Source organism: Rana temporaria, chromosome 2 (assembly GCF_905171775.1).
Source record: "Rana temporaria chromosome 2, aRanTem1.1, whole genome shotgun sequence".
Lineage (NCBI taxonomy): Eukaryota > Metazoa > Chordata > Amphibia > Anura > Ranidae > Rana > Rana temporaria.
Window position 1 is genome coordinate 85,404,934 of NC_053490.1, and position 18,308 is coordinate 85,423,241.

The 18,308-nt window shown below is 48.3% G+C and overlaps 1 protein-coding gene across 1 annotated transcript in view; it reads right to left on the bottom strand.

Annotated features, from left to right (window-relative positions):
* The window catches only part of PAN3 (poly(A) specific ribonuclease subunit PAN3), a 98,145-nt gene extending 80,791 nt beyond the window's left edge, over window positions 1-17,354 (bottom strand). Inside the window, exon 1 of the mRNA XM_040340473.1 lies at window positions 16,888-17,354. Within this exon, the coding sequence (XP_040196407.1) occupies window positions 16,888-17,134 (247 nt within the window). The 5' untranslated portion in view covers window positions 17,135-17,354. The remainder of the gene's footprint in view (window positions 1-16,887) is intronic.
* Window positions 17,355-18,308: the final 954 nt, after the last annotated feature.

Sequence of the window (18,308 nt, forward strand, 5' to 3'; positions counted from 1 at the left end):
ATTGGGGGGGTCTTAAAAGACCGCTGATATCTCCTCTTTGAGACAGAGAAAGGGACTGAGGACACAGATTCCCCAGTCCCTTTCTCTGTAGGCTCAACTGCACTGTAGATGAATGTAAAGGAGACAGCGGCTCCTCTCCATTCATAAACAGACATTGTAACAGTTATTATGCTCAGTTATGAATGGACAGTCAGTGATCACTGACAAAAAATAGACCGACTGTTCATTCGGAAAAGGGCTCCTTCCTCGGCTCTCCATCCTGACAGATCGGGGACAGAGGGGGGAGCAGAGGACCAGAGCGGACACAGAGGGGAGCGGAGGACGGCGGGGGACAGAAGCGCCACTGACAAAGTGTCGGATTAGGCATCAGAGCATTTGCCCGAGTACAAGTACTCAGGCAAATGCTCGGTACAGATACTAGTATCGGGACAACCCTACATCCATGTATGAAGTTGCACAGATGTCAGGAAAGTCAAACTGACCTGCGGTTTTGAAATCATGCACTTTCAAAGCCACAATTAGTATGAATGGGGGCTTAAGGACATGTGTAGGGAGAAAATAAAAAATAAATATACCCCATAAAGTTAGGCCTTTTTTTTTTTTTTTTTTAATCGCACAGTAAGGCAATATAGAGGGCAGGGTGACAGAACCTATATATGCTAAATGTTTATGGTGCTCAGACATCATAAATATTTTTCTAATGTTGCCACCGATGAACTGCTGCAGGTTATGTGTTCCAACATACTCACTGCTTAGCATGTGACCTGAACTGAATCACAACAGGACCGTCTACAGCAGATGAAAAAGCTGCTGCTAAAGCTAAACTCAACAAAAATTACAAGTCTATAGATGTGATGGCTTTGTTTGACCTTTTCCCTTATCTGGTGATCCTGCCAGTAACTTGCTTTAAGGCAGTGGTCTCCAAACTGCAGGCCAAGGGCCAGATGCAACCTTCATCTAGCCCTCAGGGAACTCCCCCCCCCCCCTGATTGATGGGGCACCAACATCTTCAGGATAAACAAAGCGGAGTTCAACCCAAAAATACAACTTCCACTTAAAAGTGGAGGTTCCATCAATAAAAATTAAAAAAATTAAAAAAATTTTACCCACCTTGAAATGCCTGTTGCTATGCGGTCCCACAAAATCTGCCTTCCTATCCACCTAGGATATTGACGTCAGCTACCTCGGCTCCTAACAGAGCTAATGCTCCTGAGAAATGAGGAGTCATTCAGCCGTGCACGTCCCCTGTACGAGAATCTCGTTATTGCTAGGCAGAAAGTCACAGCGCGGCTCACGCATGCGCAGTGCGCATTTGGCTGTGAAGCCACAGCTGGAATGCCGGTGCAGAGGAGCAACTTAATGCACCCACAACCGTGGGACATGCAAGTGTCTTATTATTAAAAGTAAGCAGCTACACTTTTGTAGCTGATGACTTTTAAATGGGTGTAACTCCGCTTTAAATCCTGCCTGCAAGCCAGGCGTATTTTAGCCAACATTAATACCAAAACCTCACAAATTGTCCAAATCGGTAAAAATTCCCACAGACTCACTACAAAAAAAAAAAAAAAAAAATCACATGGGAACCATTTCAAATTGTGGAAAACCTTCCCAGAGTGAGGGAAGGCTGCGCTGCTCTCAATCGATCCGCTCTAGCCAATCAGCGGCCAGGCTGAGCGGCGAAGAGGATCTCGGGACCGAGCGCGGGACTTTCGAGGGGTCAGGTAAGTATAAACGGGGACTGGGGGGGGGGGGGGGGGCGGCAGCATCCAATGTTTTTTCACCTTAATGCCTAGATTGCTGGTGCCATCTGGTGGTGAGCCCTTGGTATTACAAGTTAAGCATTACTAATTAAACAGCAATTCTAATGTAATTTTTCACTATTTTCACTGCCATCTTCTTCCCTCTAATTAGAACCCCCAAACATTATATATATTTTTTATCCTAACACCCTAGAGAATAAAATGGCGATCGTTGCAATACTTTGTCACGCCGTATTTGCGCAGCGGTCTTACAAGCGCACTTTTTTGGGGAAAAAAATTACACTTTTTAATTAAAAAAATAAGACAACAGTAAAGTTATCCCCATTTTTTTTTTAATATTATGACAGATAATGTTACGCCGAGTAAATTGATACCCAACATGTCATGCTTCAAAATTACGTCCACTTGTGGAATGGCGACAAACATTTACCCTTTAAATCTCCATAGGCAACGTTTAAAAAAAAATTCTACAGGTTGCATGTTTTGGGTTACAGAGGAGGTCTAGAGCTAGAATTATTGCCCTCGCTCTACCAATCGCAGCAATACCTCACATGTGTGGTTTGAACATCGTTTACATATGCGGGCGCTGCTCATGTATGTGTTCGCTTCTGAGCGCAAGCTCGTCGGGACGCGGCGCGTTTTCTGGCTCCTAACTTTTTTTAGCTGGCTCCTAGATTCCAAGCAAATTTGTCAAACCCTGATTTAGGATACAATAATAATTGTTTATTCGGCATGAAGAGGAGCTTCAGTTATGTAGAATGAGGCTGTATATTCTACAATAGTTAATTTTTTTGGCAAATTCATTCAATGAAACCAAGCTCTGCAAGCAGAGATAACATGCACGGATGCATTCACACAATGTCACAGTAACCATAAGATAAAACAAAGGTTCAGGAAAATTTGTTTATCCCATTATTTTGCAATTCTGTACACTACAAACTGTATGATTGAAGCAGTTCTGATAGCGCCGTTTTACTAACCCGACAGCTTAAAGCGGAGCTCCGCCGTAAAAAAATTAAAAGCCAGCAGCTACAAATACTGCAGCTGCTGACTTTTAATATTAGGACACTCACCTGTCCTGGAGTCCAGCAACGTCGGCAGCAGAAGACGAGCGATTGCTTGTCTCTCGGCTGCCCCCACCGCCATCCTCTGAGGGAATCAGGAAGTGAAGCGTTGCAGCTTCACTGTCCGGTTCCCTACTGCGCATGTTGCACTGCGCCATCCTCACTGTTCCCCGCTGTGTTCTGGGAGCCGTGTGTTTCCCAGAACACAACAGTGGGGAGGGATAGCAGGAAGTGGCATACTGCCCACAGGTGCCCGCAGAGTATTCCCAGAAGTGGGTGCAAATACCTGTTCCAAATAGGAAACCCTTATTTTGTTTGCAAATATTAAAGATTCTAGCTACCAGCAAGAATAAGTCCTTACATTTAAAGAGCACCTATCATTTCAGATCTATCATGGCAGTGCCTGTTAGTGGGCATCCACTCACCTGCTGCCACCAAGTCCTTCAACTTGTTGTGCCATTATACATTAAAGTGAATAGGATGGTCAATGAGTCAACAGCGGGTCAGAGGAGGAGCCGCTGCAGGGCAGCGATGACAGTTGCCCTTTAAAAAGGATTTAAATAGAGTCCATTTAAATAAAGCCTTTTTACTTGCAAATTAAATCAACTTTATTAAAAATCAAATCCACCCTGACTGAAATACATGTTCAAGAAAATGGATCAGCTGGTGACAATTTCCTTTGGCAAGGGCGTCATGGTTGCTTGGGGTAATACAATTGCCATGGAAACAATGGGGGGGGGGTCTGGCGGTTCCTGAATTTCATAGATACTTCCTAGCCGGTCAGCTGTTATCGCCCATAGGTGGTTTAGTGTCCTAGAGGATGATGCTGCAGATGCCCTTAAGGCGGCGGCGGCTATTGTCTGCTCTTAGCATTGGCATCTGTTGCTTTATGGCACTAGGGCTCCAGAAAATGTTGCAGTATCCATGCGTGCAACTGGTAGGGCATGGGTAGGGACCAACAAGATGAATAGTGCTACTGCAACTTCCCCTCACACGCCGCTATGGAGAAACACCCAAGCTGATACACTGAGGATCCTGATCCAGTCATTTGGACTAAATAGGGCATTAGGATACTGAAGGATATACAGGCATACCCCACTTTTAAGTACACAATGGGACCAGAGCATGTATGTAAAACGAAAATGTACTTAAAGTGAAACAATACATTTTTTCACTTCTAGGGTGTAGTGGGGGGTCAGGGACTGCAGTGGGGGTGTCAGGAGCTGTAGTTGAGGTCTCAGGGGCTGTAGTGGAGGTGTCAGGGGCACACTGGCACAGGGCGGGCTATGCTCTCTGAGCTTTAGCTCCTTCTACTGCGACTGCAAAATGTCTGTACAGTACTTGTAAGGCACTTTACATACACTCGCAGGTATGTCCTTACTCGCGAGTGTATGTAAAGTGAGTGTACTTAAAGTGGGGTATGCCTGTATTGAGTGGCGAGAAACTCCTTCAGTTCAATACTCTAAAAACTAAACTTCATCTTTCCAATACTCAACTTGTTCAATCATTTGCATCCGAGTCATGCGCATAATGGCCAATTTGGCGATACCAGTCTTGGTCTGCAAATGAGTGATATGGAATCCTTACTCAGAGGACAATCTGGATAAGGTCCTATCTACTATATACAAACAGTTTACAACTGGTGAGCCTCTTTCACAATGTAGAGCGGCATGAGAGGAGGTGTTCAGATGGATGGGGGGGGGGGGGGGTGTAAAAACATTTGGGACATTAACTTTATCAGATTGGTGTCAACCAGGGATCAGCTGAGCCATTTTAAATGTTTACATCTTACCCCAGCCAGATTGGCGAGAGGGTTCCCTACTCAGACACCCTGTTGCTGGTTTTGAACTTCCACTGCAGAATTTTTACATGCATTCTGGAACTGTATGGCTATTCAATGGTTTTGGAAGGGTCACTGAGTGCAATGAGAAGGTTACTGCTATTCATATACAGCCAACAGTGGAGGTGTGTCATTTGGGACTAGTTGATGCTCTACCCCCTGAAAAGAGTGACCCACACTTTAACAGTTCTACTTTATTCTGCTAGGAAACCAATAGTGCTTTCATGGAAAAAGTCTACCCTTCCGACTACATTAGCATGGAAGGCTCTTGACAACACAAAGCAGTCCCACTATATAAAAGGTTATTTACACAAGTAGAGGCATACCACAAAAGTTTAACCACTTAAGACCCAGACAATTATGCAGGTAAAGGACCTGGCCAGTTTTTGCGATTCGGCACTGCGTCTCTTTAACTGTCAATTGCGCGGTCGTGCAATGTGGCTCCCAAACAAAATTGGCGTCCTTTTTTTCCCCCCACAAATAGAGCTTCCTTTTGGTGGTATTTGATCACCTCTGCGTTTTTTATTTTTTGCGCTATAAACAAAAATAGAGCGACAATTTTTGAAAAAAAAAAAAAAATATCAATATTTTTTTTATTTTTGCTATAATAAATACCCCCAAAAAAGAAAAAAAAAAAACGTTTTATCGATTGGTTTGCGCAAAATGTATAGCGATTACAAAATAGGGGATAGTTTTATTGCATTTTTATTAATAATTTTTTTTTTTTACTACCAATGGCGGCGATCAGCGATTTTTTTTCGTGACTGCGATATTATGGCGGACACATCGGACAATTTTGACAAATTTTTGGGACCATTTTCACAGCAAAAAATGCTATAAAAATGCATTGTTTACTGTGAATAAACAATTGCAGTTTGGGAGTTAACCACTAGGGGGCGCTGAAGGGGTTAAGTGTGACCTCATATGTGTTTCTAACTGTAGGGGGTGGGTCTGGACTTGTGACGTCATTGATCACGTTTCCCTATATCAGGGAACAGACGATCAATGACACTACCACTGTGAAGAACGGGGAAGGTGTTATATACATATACACAGGGTTCGACAAATTCCGGGCGCCAGGTTGCCGTTGCATCCTGTGCGCGTCAGACGCCCCCCCTGCTGCTAATTGAGGCCGCGGCTTTGCGGCCTATGCTTCCTAGGGGACTGGAGCGAGCGGGGGGGGCGGGCCGCCCCCGGGTGACACCCACTGGGGGGGGGGGGGTGTCAGGCCGGCGGCGCCCCTGTCCGCAACAGAAGACAGGCGGGTTTAGGCAGCACGGATCGGTCACGTCCTGTACCTGTAGAGTCCGAGGTAGTGGCTTTGCGGAGGGTATTGCGAGCTGCACCCGTGCCAGTCTGCACACCCAGGACCCGGCGCAACCATCACATACTGTCCTCTCCGTGGTCGCGGCTCTGATCAGTCTCTGCAGTGGCTTTCATAGCCGAGCAGAGTGAAGCCGCCTCCCCTCCTCCGTTATGTCTACACAGTGCTGTGCATGCAGGAGGAGGGGGGGGCGGCTTCACTCTCTGCTCGGCTATGACAGCAGCTGCCGAGACTGATCAGAGCCAAGAGTCTGCGCGACCATGGAGAGAATGGGATCATGGCGCCGGGTCCCGGGTCTGGCTCAGGTGCGGCATTAACCCTCCCCCTGCAAAGCCACTTCAGCAGAGGCGTACTAATTGGGGGCCGGGCCGCACCGGGGTGCAAGGCCAGCCCCCCCCCCTGAGACTGGAGCGATGACAGCGCTGAGCGCCGTGGTACAAGAGGGGGGGTTGCGAGGTGACACCATCCATCCCTTCCTCTCACGGCCACGGGCACAGCCGAGTGAAGCCGCTGCCGCCTCTATCCTGTGTGTGTGTGTGTGTGTGTGTGTGTGTGTGTACACAGAGGGGGAGGGGACCTTCTGTTCATGTGCCGTGACAGTCACTGCGCTGATCTGAGGTACTGAATGGGGGGGGGGGGGTTCCACTGAGGGTTGCACCGAGAGGGGGTTTGCACTGAGGAGGGGTCCAGAGGTGCAGGGTGCTGTGTAATGTAAAGGGGCCCAGAGGTGCAGGGTGCTGTAAAATGCAAAGGGGTCTAGAGGTGCAGTGTAATGTAAAGGGTCCATAGGTACAAGCGCTGTGTAATGTAAAGGGGTCCACAGGTGCTGTGCAATGTAAAGGGGTCCACAGGTGCTCGCTTCTACGCGTGAGCTTGACGGGGCACGTTTTTTGGCTCCTAACTTTTTTAGCTGGCTCCTAGACTCCAAGCAAATTTGTCAAACCCTGTGTATGTATGATACATATACACACACATAAACATACCTTTCTTCAGCTCCGGAGGACCGATCGCAGGACACCGGCGGAGATCGGGTCCCGTGGTCACGGAGCTACGGACCGGGTCGCGTGCACACGCGACCCCACGGCTGGTTAAAGGGCCAGGTACGTGATGTGCCCAGCCGTGCCATTCTGCCAACGTATATCGGCATGAAGGGGTCTTTAAGTGGTTAATACGCAAATATTCTTTAAAAAAATAAAAATCAAACGCTGGCACTTACCCTGTCTTGGGTGGGCAGCAGCAGGCAGCGAGTGTTGTCCTCCATGTCTTCTCCTGCCCACCCTCTATGATTGGACGCCTGATAGGCTGAGTGAACAGCGAACACCCAGCATGGCACCCGCTGTTCACCATTTTGGATGCCTATTAGAGCCTATGGCTCTAATCAGGCTCTTCCAAAAAATACCTTGCTGCTATAATTCAGGTTCCCGACAAGGGGCTGGACACCTGAATAGGGTGTGGCGGCAGCAGCAACCATAGATTCAAGCAATTCATGAATCTATCTAGGGTGAGAGGTGGCAGGAGAGAGGGGGCTGTGCCCGTGCACCCTTTATGAACGCACTGCCACTGTGTGGGGCAGTTGGGTAACTAGTGCTGTCTGATTTAGTGGCCATTTATATTTATATAATGTTTGGGGGTTCCAAGTTATCTAGCAAAAAAAAAAAAAAAATTGATACTGATTTTACAACAAACGTCAGAAAAAGGCCTTTCTTAAAGTGGTTAAAGGGTCACTAAAGGAATTTTTTTTTTTTAGCTTAATAGCTTCCTTAACCTTACTGCAGTCCTGGTTTCATGTCCTCATTGATCGTTTTTGCTTTGATGTTGCTGTAATTCCTCTCCGTTCTGGACACTTCCTGGTTGTCTGTTTCCTGATCACCACAGTACTGGGAGATTTCTCACTGTGGTGACTAATCAAGGAGGTGTGAATACTGTGCGTCTCTAAAACCCCTCAGCAGCAATCCAGTTTCGTTTTACAATCCATCACTGCCCTCTATTGGCTCTCTGGCTCTGTACATCAGAGAACCAGGAAACAGCAAAAACGAAACTAAACTGTAGGTACATTATATGATTGGTTTTTATCTATTTTTAAAAGGAATCCGTTAACTATTATGTCTCTATACCCTGTAAACAGTAATTTCAGCAAAAAAAATAAAAAAATTCCTTTAGTGACCCTTTAAGCTTTAAAACTATTTATTGTTACAATTTATTTTGAGTCTCTATTCTGAAAGCCTGTTATGTCATGTGACTGGCACAGCACCAATCAGCACTGTGCAGACAGACCCATAATCCAGAATGGGCAGACGCTGCCATACAATCAGCAGAGTACTAGAAAATCCATTGCATGTCTCTTCTGCAATTAATAAGAACAAACACCACAAGCCCACAGTGTAAACGTAGACATTGCTCTGGTCTATAAAGAAGTATACTGGTATTAGGGTTGTCCCGATACCGATACGAGCATCGGTACCGATACTAAGAATTCACCCCCCCCCCCCCCCCCCCGAGTACGTGTACTCGGGGAAAATGCTCCGATACTTCACCCGATACCTGACTTTCCCTGTATCCTCCTCCAGTTCCCCCCATCTGTTCTGCTCTCCCTCTCCACGCTCCGTGTCCCCCCTCCATGCCACTGCTATCCTCCTGGGTTCTGCTCTCCCCCACCATGCTTAGTGTCCCCCCTTCTGTACCGCTGCTATCCTCCTTGGCTCTGCGCTCCCCCTCCATGCCCCCCCTCCGTCCCTCTGCTGTCCCATTCCGTGCCACTGTTGTCCCCCACTGTCCCGCTGCTGTCACCCTTTCCGTGCCACTCCTCTCCCCCTCCGTGCCGCTGCTGTCCCATTCCGTGCCGCTGCTGTCCCCCACTGTCAACCTCCATCCCCTCTGTCAGGATGGAGAGCGGCGGTAGGAGCCGCTGAACCCGGCTCCTACCTTTTCCGAATGAACAGAGTCAGTTCATCAGCCACTGAAACATCGTAACCTGTGTTTACAATGTTTCAGTTTATGAATGGATAGGATCCTCTGTCTTCTCTCCATTCATTTTCAGTGCAGCTGAGAAAGGGATTGTCCTTAGTCCCTTTCTCAGTCTCAAAGGGGAGATATCAGAGGTCTGTTAAGACCCCCGATATCTCACCAAAGCCTCCCCCAACAGGGCTAAATGAAAAAAAAAAAAAAAAAAAAAAATTGCAACACACACACTAAAAAAATAAATAAAAATTAGGTAAAATAAAATAAAAAAACGCCACTGTCACATGACATTAAAAAAAGTATCGGTATTGGCGAGTACTTGAAAAAAGTATCGGTACTTGTACTCGGTCTCAAAAAAGTGGTATCGGGACAACCCTAACTGGTATGAAAGCTGAAGTGGATAAATAAAGCAGAACAACTCAGACAATTTTCGAACTACAATACTCAAATCTTTCCAGTGTATATGGGCAGGGCAATGCTCACAGGCCTCAAACATTCTGTCCACATGTATGAAGCAGAGGGAACCAGTGCAGGGAAAAAGGTACATGGCAAGACAGGCATGGGCAACCCAAAGGGCCCCTTCCCCTCGAGCACGAATGACAATCCCACGGTCATCACAAGGATTACAGTGTGCATTGCACAGCTGCTGCCGCTGAGCAGGTGTACCCATTTTTATTGTGAGATTTGTTTCTAACATTCTAACATACAGGAGGATAGTTTATGGTATGGTGCAGCTGGTCAAATCTAAAAGAAATTCTGGGAGAAGTGGCTTTAAAAATGTACATCAATGTAAGCATTATACAGAAGAACCTATACAAGCTAAAATAGGGTAAATTTCTTTGTTAAATCAGAACCCCCCTCCCCCCCCCATGCTTAAGACCCCTTTCACACTGGGGCCACGGCCACATCAGTGCTAAAGCGTCACTTTACACCCTAAAGGGGTTAAACTGTTCCAGCGTTTCTGAATCGCTGCCCATTCATTTTAAAATATACCGTATTTTCCGGCGTATAAGACGACATTCTGGATGCAAAAAAAATGCATCCAAAGTCGGGGGTCGTCTTATACGCCGGGTACGGTCTCCGTGCTGCTGCGAGCGCCAATGATTTAAAAGACGCTCCTTCTCCTCAGTGTGTTCTGTGATAGGTGGAACACAAATCTTCCCAGCAGCGCCTCTGTTCTGTGTTCCTCCTATCACAGATGCTTTCTCATCCTGGGACGAGATGAGAAGACATCCGAGATAGGCGGAACACAGAACAGAGGCGCTGCTGGGAAATTTTGTGTTCCGCCTAACACAGGACAGTCTGAGGAGAAGGCGCGTCTTTTAAATCATTGACGCGCAGCACGGAGACTGTCACCGCACCGCCTCGCCTGAAGTCTATCCAGAAAAAAAGTGAGAGTGATGGCACCGTTTGCAGTGATTGCACTGGGGGGGGGGTCGTCTTATACGCCGGAAAATACGGTAGTGCTCCCAAAGATGCTTCTTGCAGGACTTTTTGGAATGTCCCGCAAGTGCCCCACCCAGTGTGAAAAATCACTTTAATGAATAGGTGGCAATTTTAAAGCGCTAAGCAGAGGCTATTTCCAGCGCTAAAGCGCCTGAAAACCGTCCCAGTGTGAAAGGGGTCTTACAGCCAAGGAAGCCGCCATCTTTGCTTCTGTTTTATCTGCAGTCGCCATGGTGCTTCAAATGTATTCAGTTAGGACATTAGCCACTCGATGACTATGCGGATGAGAACACAAGCTCCCATGGCAGTCAATTCATGGCATGCCTTAAAGCAGAACTAAAAAGTAATCAGAACTGAGTAAACCACTTATTGAGGAGGAGACCTTCAATAAGAAGCACCTACCTGCACAGTTATCTACTGAATGCACACAAGCAGCTAAGCATGCATGTCCAGCACTCTCTGGCTGTGCATAACAGACTTCCAAGCAAGTGTGCGATGACGACATTCCACCATTGGCCAATCAACAGTCCAAAACAGGGATTTAAAGCACAATTCCACCCAAAAGTGGAACTTCCGCTTCAAGCACTGCTCCTCTCGCTTTAGGTGGCCCAACCCTCTAGCCGATCTCCTGGGACACGCGACAGAACCCAAGCCTGTCCACTCAAGGAGCGCAGCTCACGCATGCGCAGTGCGTGCCCCGCCGTAAAGCCAGAAGCTGTCACAGCTGGGTGCCCACAGAGTGAATGGTGGCACTGGCGGGGGTGGGGAGGGGAGAGGAGCGACGCTCCTGGCGGAGGCATCACTGGACCGTGGAGCAGGTAAGTGTCTAAGTCAGCAGCTACACTTTGTAGCTGATGACTTAATAAACCTAAAAAAAAAACAAAAAAAACAAAGACAAAGTCTGGAACTCTGCTTTAAAGCGATTGTAAACCTCAGACTTTAACCCACTTCCCATCCCACCCATAGTCATATGACGACTAAAGGAGAGATCTCCAATCCTGGGCGGGCGTCATATGACGTCCTGGGCGGGCGTCATATGACGTCCTGGGCTTCCCAGCTGTCAAGGGGGTGCTTGGAAGTCGGTGCGCGTGCCTGCCGGCTGCGGGGCTCCCGTGATTGCATGTTAAACACAGCAGAACCGTGGATCTGTGTAAACACACACAGATCGAAGTACTGTCAGAGGAGGAGACGATGGTGTGTGCCCAGTACAGAGGAACACTGATCGTCTCCTCCCTTTGCGAGTCCCCTCCCCCTACAGTTAGAATCACTCCCTAGGTAACACTTACACAGCAATCAGTGCATTTTATAGCACTGATCGCAGTATAAATGAATGGTCCCAAAAACGTGTCAAAAGTGTCCGCCGCAATGTCAGTCAAAAAAAAAAAAAAGTCCATAAATTTACCCCCTTTTTTGCAGACGCTATAACTTTTGCACAAACCAATATATGCTTATTACGACTTTTTACCAAATATATGCAAGATACATATCGGCCTAAACGGAGGGGGAAAAAAAAAAAAAAAAAAAATTGTTGTTTTTTTAAACTGGGATATTATTGGAAAAAGTTAAAAATCGTTTTTCACTCTTGTTAATAGCGCAAAAAAAAAAAACAAGAACCACAGAGGTGATCAAATGCCACCAAAAGAAAGCTCTATTTGTGGGGAAAACATCACTTTATGTCACAATTTTATTTGGGTACAGTGTTACATGACCGTGCAATTGTCAAAGTGCAACATCGCTGAAAACAAAAAAAAATAAAAAATTGGCCTGGGCAGGAAGGGGGTGAAAATGCCCTGTATTGACCTGGTTAAATATGAACAACGCATATCCCTCTATAGTGTGTACTTGCCGCAATTATGAGCACTATGTGCAATTTCTGTCTGCTGCTTCCTTCCCCTTCCATCAGCACAAGTCACTTCTGACAGGTTTTCATGACAGAAAAAAAAAAAGTGACAGGGGAGGGATCTCCAGCTGATTGACAGCCTCAGCATTGTTCCTGTGTGAAAGGGTGTGTCCCTTCCCTCCAATCAGCTGTCAGAGCTCTCCTAACTGAGCTCTGCAGTGTGTAATTTCATCTCTCCATCCCGTTTTACAAACCGCTCAGATAAGTTTTATAAATTCTGGACTTTGGATGTGGAGAAAAGACTGCAGATGTAGTTGTCCAACTACTGCTAGAGGATTGGTTTCATCTGTGTATCACCGGAGGCTGGCAACTTCACTGGGCATATGGAAGGGTTTACAACCACTTTAAAGAGACGGTATTGCCCACCACGGCTAAAATTAGAAGCCATCAGCTACACGTACTGCAGCTGCTGACTTAATGGGACACTTACAGTGCCTTGCGAAAGTATTCGGCCCCCTTGAACTTTGCGACCTTTTGCCACATTGCAGGCTTAAACATAAAGATATAAAACTATTTTTTTTTTGAAGAATCAACAAGTGGGACACAATCATGAAGTGGAACGAAATTTATTGGATTTCAAACTTTAACAAATAAAAAATTGAAAAATTGGGCGTGCAAAATTATTCAGCCCCTTTACTTTCAGTGCAGCAAACTTTCTCCAGAAGTTTAGTGAGGATCTCTTAATGATCCAATGTTGACCTAAATGACTAATGATGATAAATAGAATCCACCGGTGTGTAATCAAGTCTCCGTATAAATGCACCAGCACCGTGATAGTCTCAGAGGTCCGTTTAAAGCGCAGAGAGCATCATGAAGAACAAGGAACACACCAGGCAGGTCCGAGATACTGTTGTGGAGAAGTTTAAAGCCGGATTTGGATACAAAAAGATTTCCCAAGCTTTAAACATCCCAAGGAGCACTGTGCAAGCGATAATATTGAAATGGAAGGAGTATCAGACCACTGCAAATCTACGAAGACCTGGCCGTCCCTCTAAACTTTCAGCTCATACTAAGAGAAGACTGATCAGAGATGCAGCCAAGAGGCCCATGATCACTCTGGATGAACTGCAGAGATCTACAGCTGAGGTGGGAGACTCTGTCCATAGGACAACAATCAGTCGTATACTACACAAATCTGGCCTTTATGGAAGAGTGGCAAGAAGAAAGCCATTTCTTAAAAGATATCCATAAAAAGTGTCGTTTAAAGTTTGCCACAAGCCACCTGGGAGACAGACCAAACATGTGGAAGAAGGTGCTCTGGTCAGATGAAACCAAAATCAAACTTTTTGGCAACAATGCAAAATGTTATGTTTGGCCTAAAAGCAACACAGCTCATCACCCTGAACACACCATCCCCACTGTGAAACATGGTGGTGGCAGAATCATGATTTGGGCCTGCTTTTTTTCAGCAGGGACAGGGAAGATGGTTAAAATTGATGGGAAGATGGATGGAGCCAAATACAGGACAATTCTGGAAGAAAACCTGATGGAGTCTGCAAAAGACCTGAGACTGGGACGGAGATTTGTCTTCCAACAAGACAATGATCCAAAACATAAAGCAAAATCTACAATGGAATGGTTCACAAATAAACATATCCAGGTGTTAGAATGGCCAAGTCAAAGTCCAGACCTGAATCCAATCGAGAATCTGTGGAAAGTACTGAAAACTGCTGTTCACAAACGCTCTCCATCCAACCTCACTGAGCTCGAGCGGTTTTGCAAGGAGGAATGGGCAAAAATTTCAGTCTCTCGATGTGCAAAACTGATAGAGACATACCCCAAGCGACTTACAGCTGTAATCGCAGCAAAAGGTGGCGCTACAAAGTATTAAATTAAGGGGGCTGAATAATTTTGCACGCCCAATTTTTCCGTTTTTTATTAGTTAAAGTTTGAAATATCCAAAAAATTTCGTTCCACTTCATGATTGTGTCCCACTTGTTGTTGATTCTTCAAAGAAAATTACAGTTTTATATCTTTATGTTTGAAGCCTGAAATGTGGCAAAAGGTCGCAAAGTTCAAGGGGGCCGAATACTTTCGCAAGGCACTGTACCTGTCCTGGAGTCCAGCAATGTCAGCAACACAGCCGTTTCCATCAAGATAACCCAGCAGTGTAGCATTACGGATTCACGCCGGTTCCTACTGCGCACACACGAGGCACCGCTGCGCTCTCCTACTGGGCCGAGAAGGAGGAGGGAGCCAAGCTGGGACGCAAGCAAAGACAGGCATCTGCTCCCCCCCAAAAGGTGCTAATGTGGCACTGGAGTCTGGAGGGGGGAGGAGACAAATGAGCGGCCGTTCTCCATCACAGGAAGGAGAGTTTTGTTTTGTTACACTTTTAGGCCTTGTTCACACCATTGTGCAGAGACGTCAGTTTTTCTGCACTCTGCAAGGTCACAAAAAAAATAAAAACAGTTCTCTACATGCCCTGTTCACACCACTGGTATCAAGTGAAGATTTTTTTTTCTCCATGGGGGAAAAACAAAAAAAACTGACATGACAGCAACATTGGTGTGAATAGGACACATAACGGACATGCATGAAACCTGATGTTGGTTTTCCTCATCAGTTTCCATGCACGTATGGTGTGAACGAGCCCTGAGGCTACTTTCACACCGAGGCGCTTTATAGGCGCGACAACGCTAAAAATGGCACCTCTCCTGTCACTCTAGGGTGAAAGCTCTCAGGCTTTCATCCTGGAGCAGTGCGCTTGCGAGACGATAAAAAGTCCTGCAAGCAGCATCTTTGGAGCACTTTAGGAGCAGTGTGTACACCACTCCTAAAGCACCCCTGCCCATTGAAAGCAATGCTTTGAACCAGAAAAGCGCCTCTAAAATGGTAAACACCGCAAAAAATAAAATAAAAAAGTGTTACAGCCTAGGCCCCCGCGCCTCAGTGTGAAAGTGCCCTAAAATGTTACGGTTTTAGAGAACAGTTAAATCGGTGGGTTTAGTTCAACTTTGAAATTAAACTCATCGTTTACGCCACTCTCAAAAACAGTTACATTCCCGGCATGCCAAGAATAACTGTCAGAGCTGCATTGGCTTCCAACTGAACTGTCACGCCATCATATGGTGTTCTAACCGACTATGTACACCACGGCAACTACAGAGCAAACAGAGGCCAAGATGGCAGCTTCCTTGGCTGTAAAGCAACGGGGGGTTTAGTTCTGCTTTAAAATGGCAAACCAGCTGGGATCCAAACACACAAGATGCCCTGACTGTCATTTACTGCAAAGATCTCTTCATGGCCTGGGAACACCTACAGGAAACAGGAACTATTGTAGAGATACAGGTTATGGTGGAATTCTTCGTCCTCCATGAGCAGCAAGCAAAACGCCAATACACCAGTAAATGGAAACGGTGGATGGGCAACCTTCTTCCCATGAGGGGGCAGGGCCAGCTCTGCTTTTCTCACTACCCTCTGACCGGCTGGGCCTTACAGGCCCCTCGTCCTCAGACCGCCAGCAGGCAGGGACCCCGCCCCCCCCTCTGACCGCCAGCAGCAGGCAGGCTGGGACCTGCAGTCCCCCCCCCCTCTCTCTCTGACCACCACCACCACCAGCAGCAGGCAGGCAGGCTGGGACCTGCAGTCCCCCCCCCTCCCTCTGACCACCAGCAGCAGGCAGGCTGGGACCTGCAGTCCCTCCCTCTGACCGCCAGCAGCAGGCAGGCTGGGACCTGCAGTACCCCCCCTCTGACCGCTAGCAGCAGGCAGGCTGGGACCTGCAGTCCCCCCCCCCCTCTCTCTCTGACCACCACCACCACCACCAGCGGCAGGCAGGCTGGGACCTGCAGTCCCCCCCCTCCCTCTGACCACCAGCAGCAGGCAGGCTGGGACCTGCAGTCCCCCCCCCCCCTCCCTCTGACCGCCAGCAGCAGGCAGGCTGGGACCTGCAGTACCCCCCCTCTGACCGCTAGCAGCAGGCAGGCTGGGACCTGCAGTCCCCCCCCCTCTCCGACCACCAGCAGCAGGCACCTGCAGTGCCCCCCCCCTCTCCGACCGCCAGCAGCAGGCAGGCTGGGACCTGCAGTCCCCCCCTCCCTCTGACCGCCAGCAGCAGGCAGGCTGGGACCTGCAGTCCCCCCCCCCCCTCCCTCTGACTGCCAGCAGCAGGCAGGCTGGGACCTGCAGTACCCCCCCTCTGACCGCTAGCAGCAGGCAGGCTGGGACCTGCAGTCCCCCCCCCTCTCCGACCACCAGCAGCAGCAGGCAGGCTGGGACCTGCAGTCCCCCCCTCCCTCTGACCGCCAGCAGCAGGCAGGCTGGGACCTGCACTTCCCCCTCCCTCTGACCACCAGCAGCAGGCTGGGACCTGCAGTCCCCCCGCCTCCCTCTGACCGCCAGCAGGCAGGCTGGGACCTGCAGTCCCCCCGCCTCCCTCTGACCGCCAGCAGGCAGGCTGGGACCTGCAGTCCCCTCTTCCCTCTGACCACCAGCAAGTAGGCTGGGACCTGCAGGTGCTCTCTCTTGGACCCAATAGGCCTTGCAGTCCTCTAAGCAGCAGGCAGGCTGGGACTTGCAGTCACTCTGGCCCACTAGGCCTCCTAGTAGGAGGTAGGTGTCCCCGTCTCACACACGGGGTAGGCCTGACTCACCGTAGTCAGCAGTCATTCTCGCTCCGTCCAGGGCCCCAAGCTCCACCTTCTTGGCCCCAGGGGTGAGGACAACTGGAGGGGGGTAGGCGACCAGACTGTTGCCATGGAGTCCCAGGGGCTCCTCATGCAAGAACTGGCACTCGTCCCCGTAGAAGCACGTCTTATCCTTGGCGTAGTAGCGGCAGAACTTCAGCTTCACCCCGGGAACCCCCAACGCCGAGGGGGCCGGGCTCAGTCCGCTGTTCATGGCCCGGGCCAGTACACCATGGAGGGGAAGAACGGGGGGCCCCGTGTGGTAGGAAAGAAGGCCCGGGGCCTCAGGCCGGACTATGGGGGTGATGAGGAATCCTCCCCGCCCCCTCCTCTCCTCCTCCGTCTTCTTATTTTTCTCTCTCGGCTGTTTTCCTATTTTCCTCTTCCTGAGCCCGCTGACTTCTGCGCATGCGCGGCCCGGTGCAAGCTGGGAAATGACGGAGAGAGGCCTGTCAGTACCCGCCCGCCTGACGGAGCCTCATTTATCATGGCCGGTGTGTGTGCGGGGGGCCTTCCCCTCACCTGGGCCCGGGGAGGAGGGGAGGAGCTCCGAGGGGCCCACCGAGACGTCCACCTGCCTTTCACTCTCTGCGCTGACAGAAATGATTCTAGTTCGGGATGGAGAGGGTTAACCCCCCCCCCCCCTCATGGTTCTCATAGGTGTGCACATCGATAGGCCTCATTCACACGTCTGGTATAACACGCCTAGTGCACTGAGGCGACGTCCACACCTGAGTACAGCGTCTCCGAGCGATTTTATGCGTCTTTGAGCTTTGCCTTTTTTTTTTATTAGTCAATAGAAAAAATATCATTTGTTGCTAGGTTTTTCAGCTTTTCCATCAGCTTTTAGTTCTTTCTTCTTTTTTTTTTAACCACTTTAATGCCAGGCACTTTCCCGCCCAGGACAATTTTCAGCTCTCAGCTGTCACACTTTGAATGACAATTGCGCGGTCATGCTACACTGCACCCAAACCATTTTTTTTTGCATTTTGTTTACATAAATATAGCTTTCTTTTGGTGGTATTTCATCACCTCTGCGGTTTTTATTTTTTTGCTAAACAAACTAAAAAAGAACAACAGTTTTTCTTTGTTTCAGTTAAAAAAAAATGTTTTCTCCTTCACTGGCAGCACTAATGGGCACTGAGGAGGATGGGCACTGATATGTAGAATTGATGGGCACTGATATGCAGCACTGATGGGCACCAATAGGTGGTACTGATATGCAGAACTGGTAGGTGGCACTGACTGGTGGCTATGATGGGCAGTACTGATTGGCACTGATGATGACATACTGACTGGTTTTACTGGTGGGCACTAATTAGCACTGATATGGGCACTGTCAGACTTTTTTATGAGGCACTGACTGGCTAAGGTGACCAGATTTATAA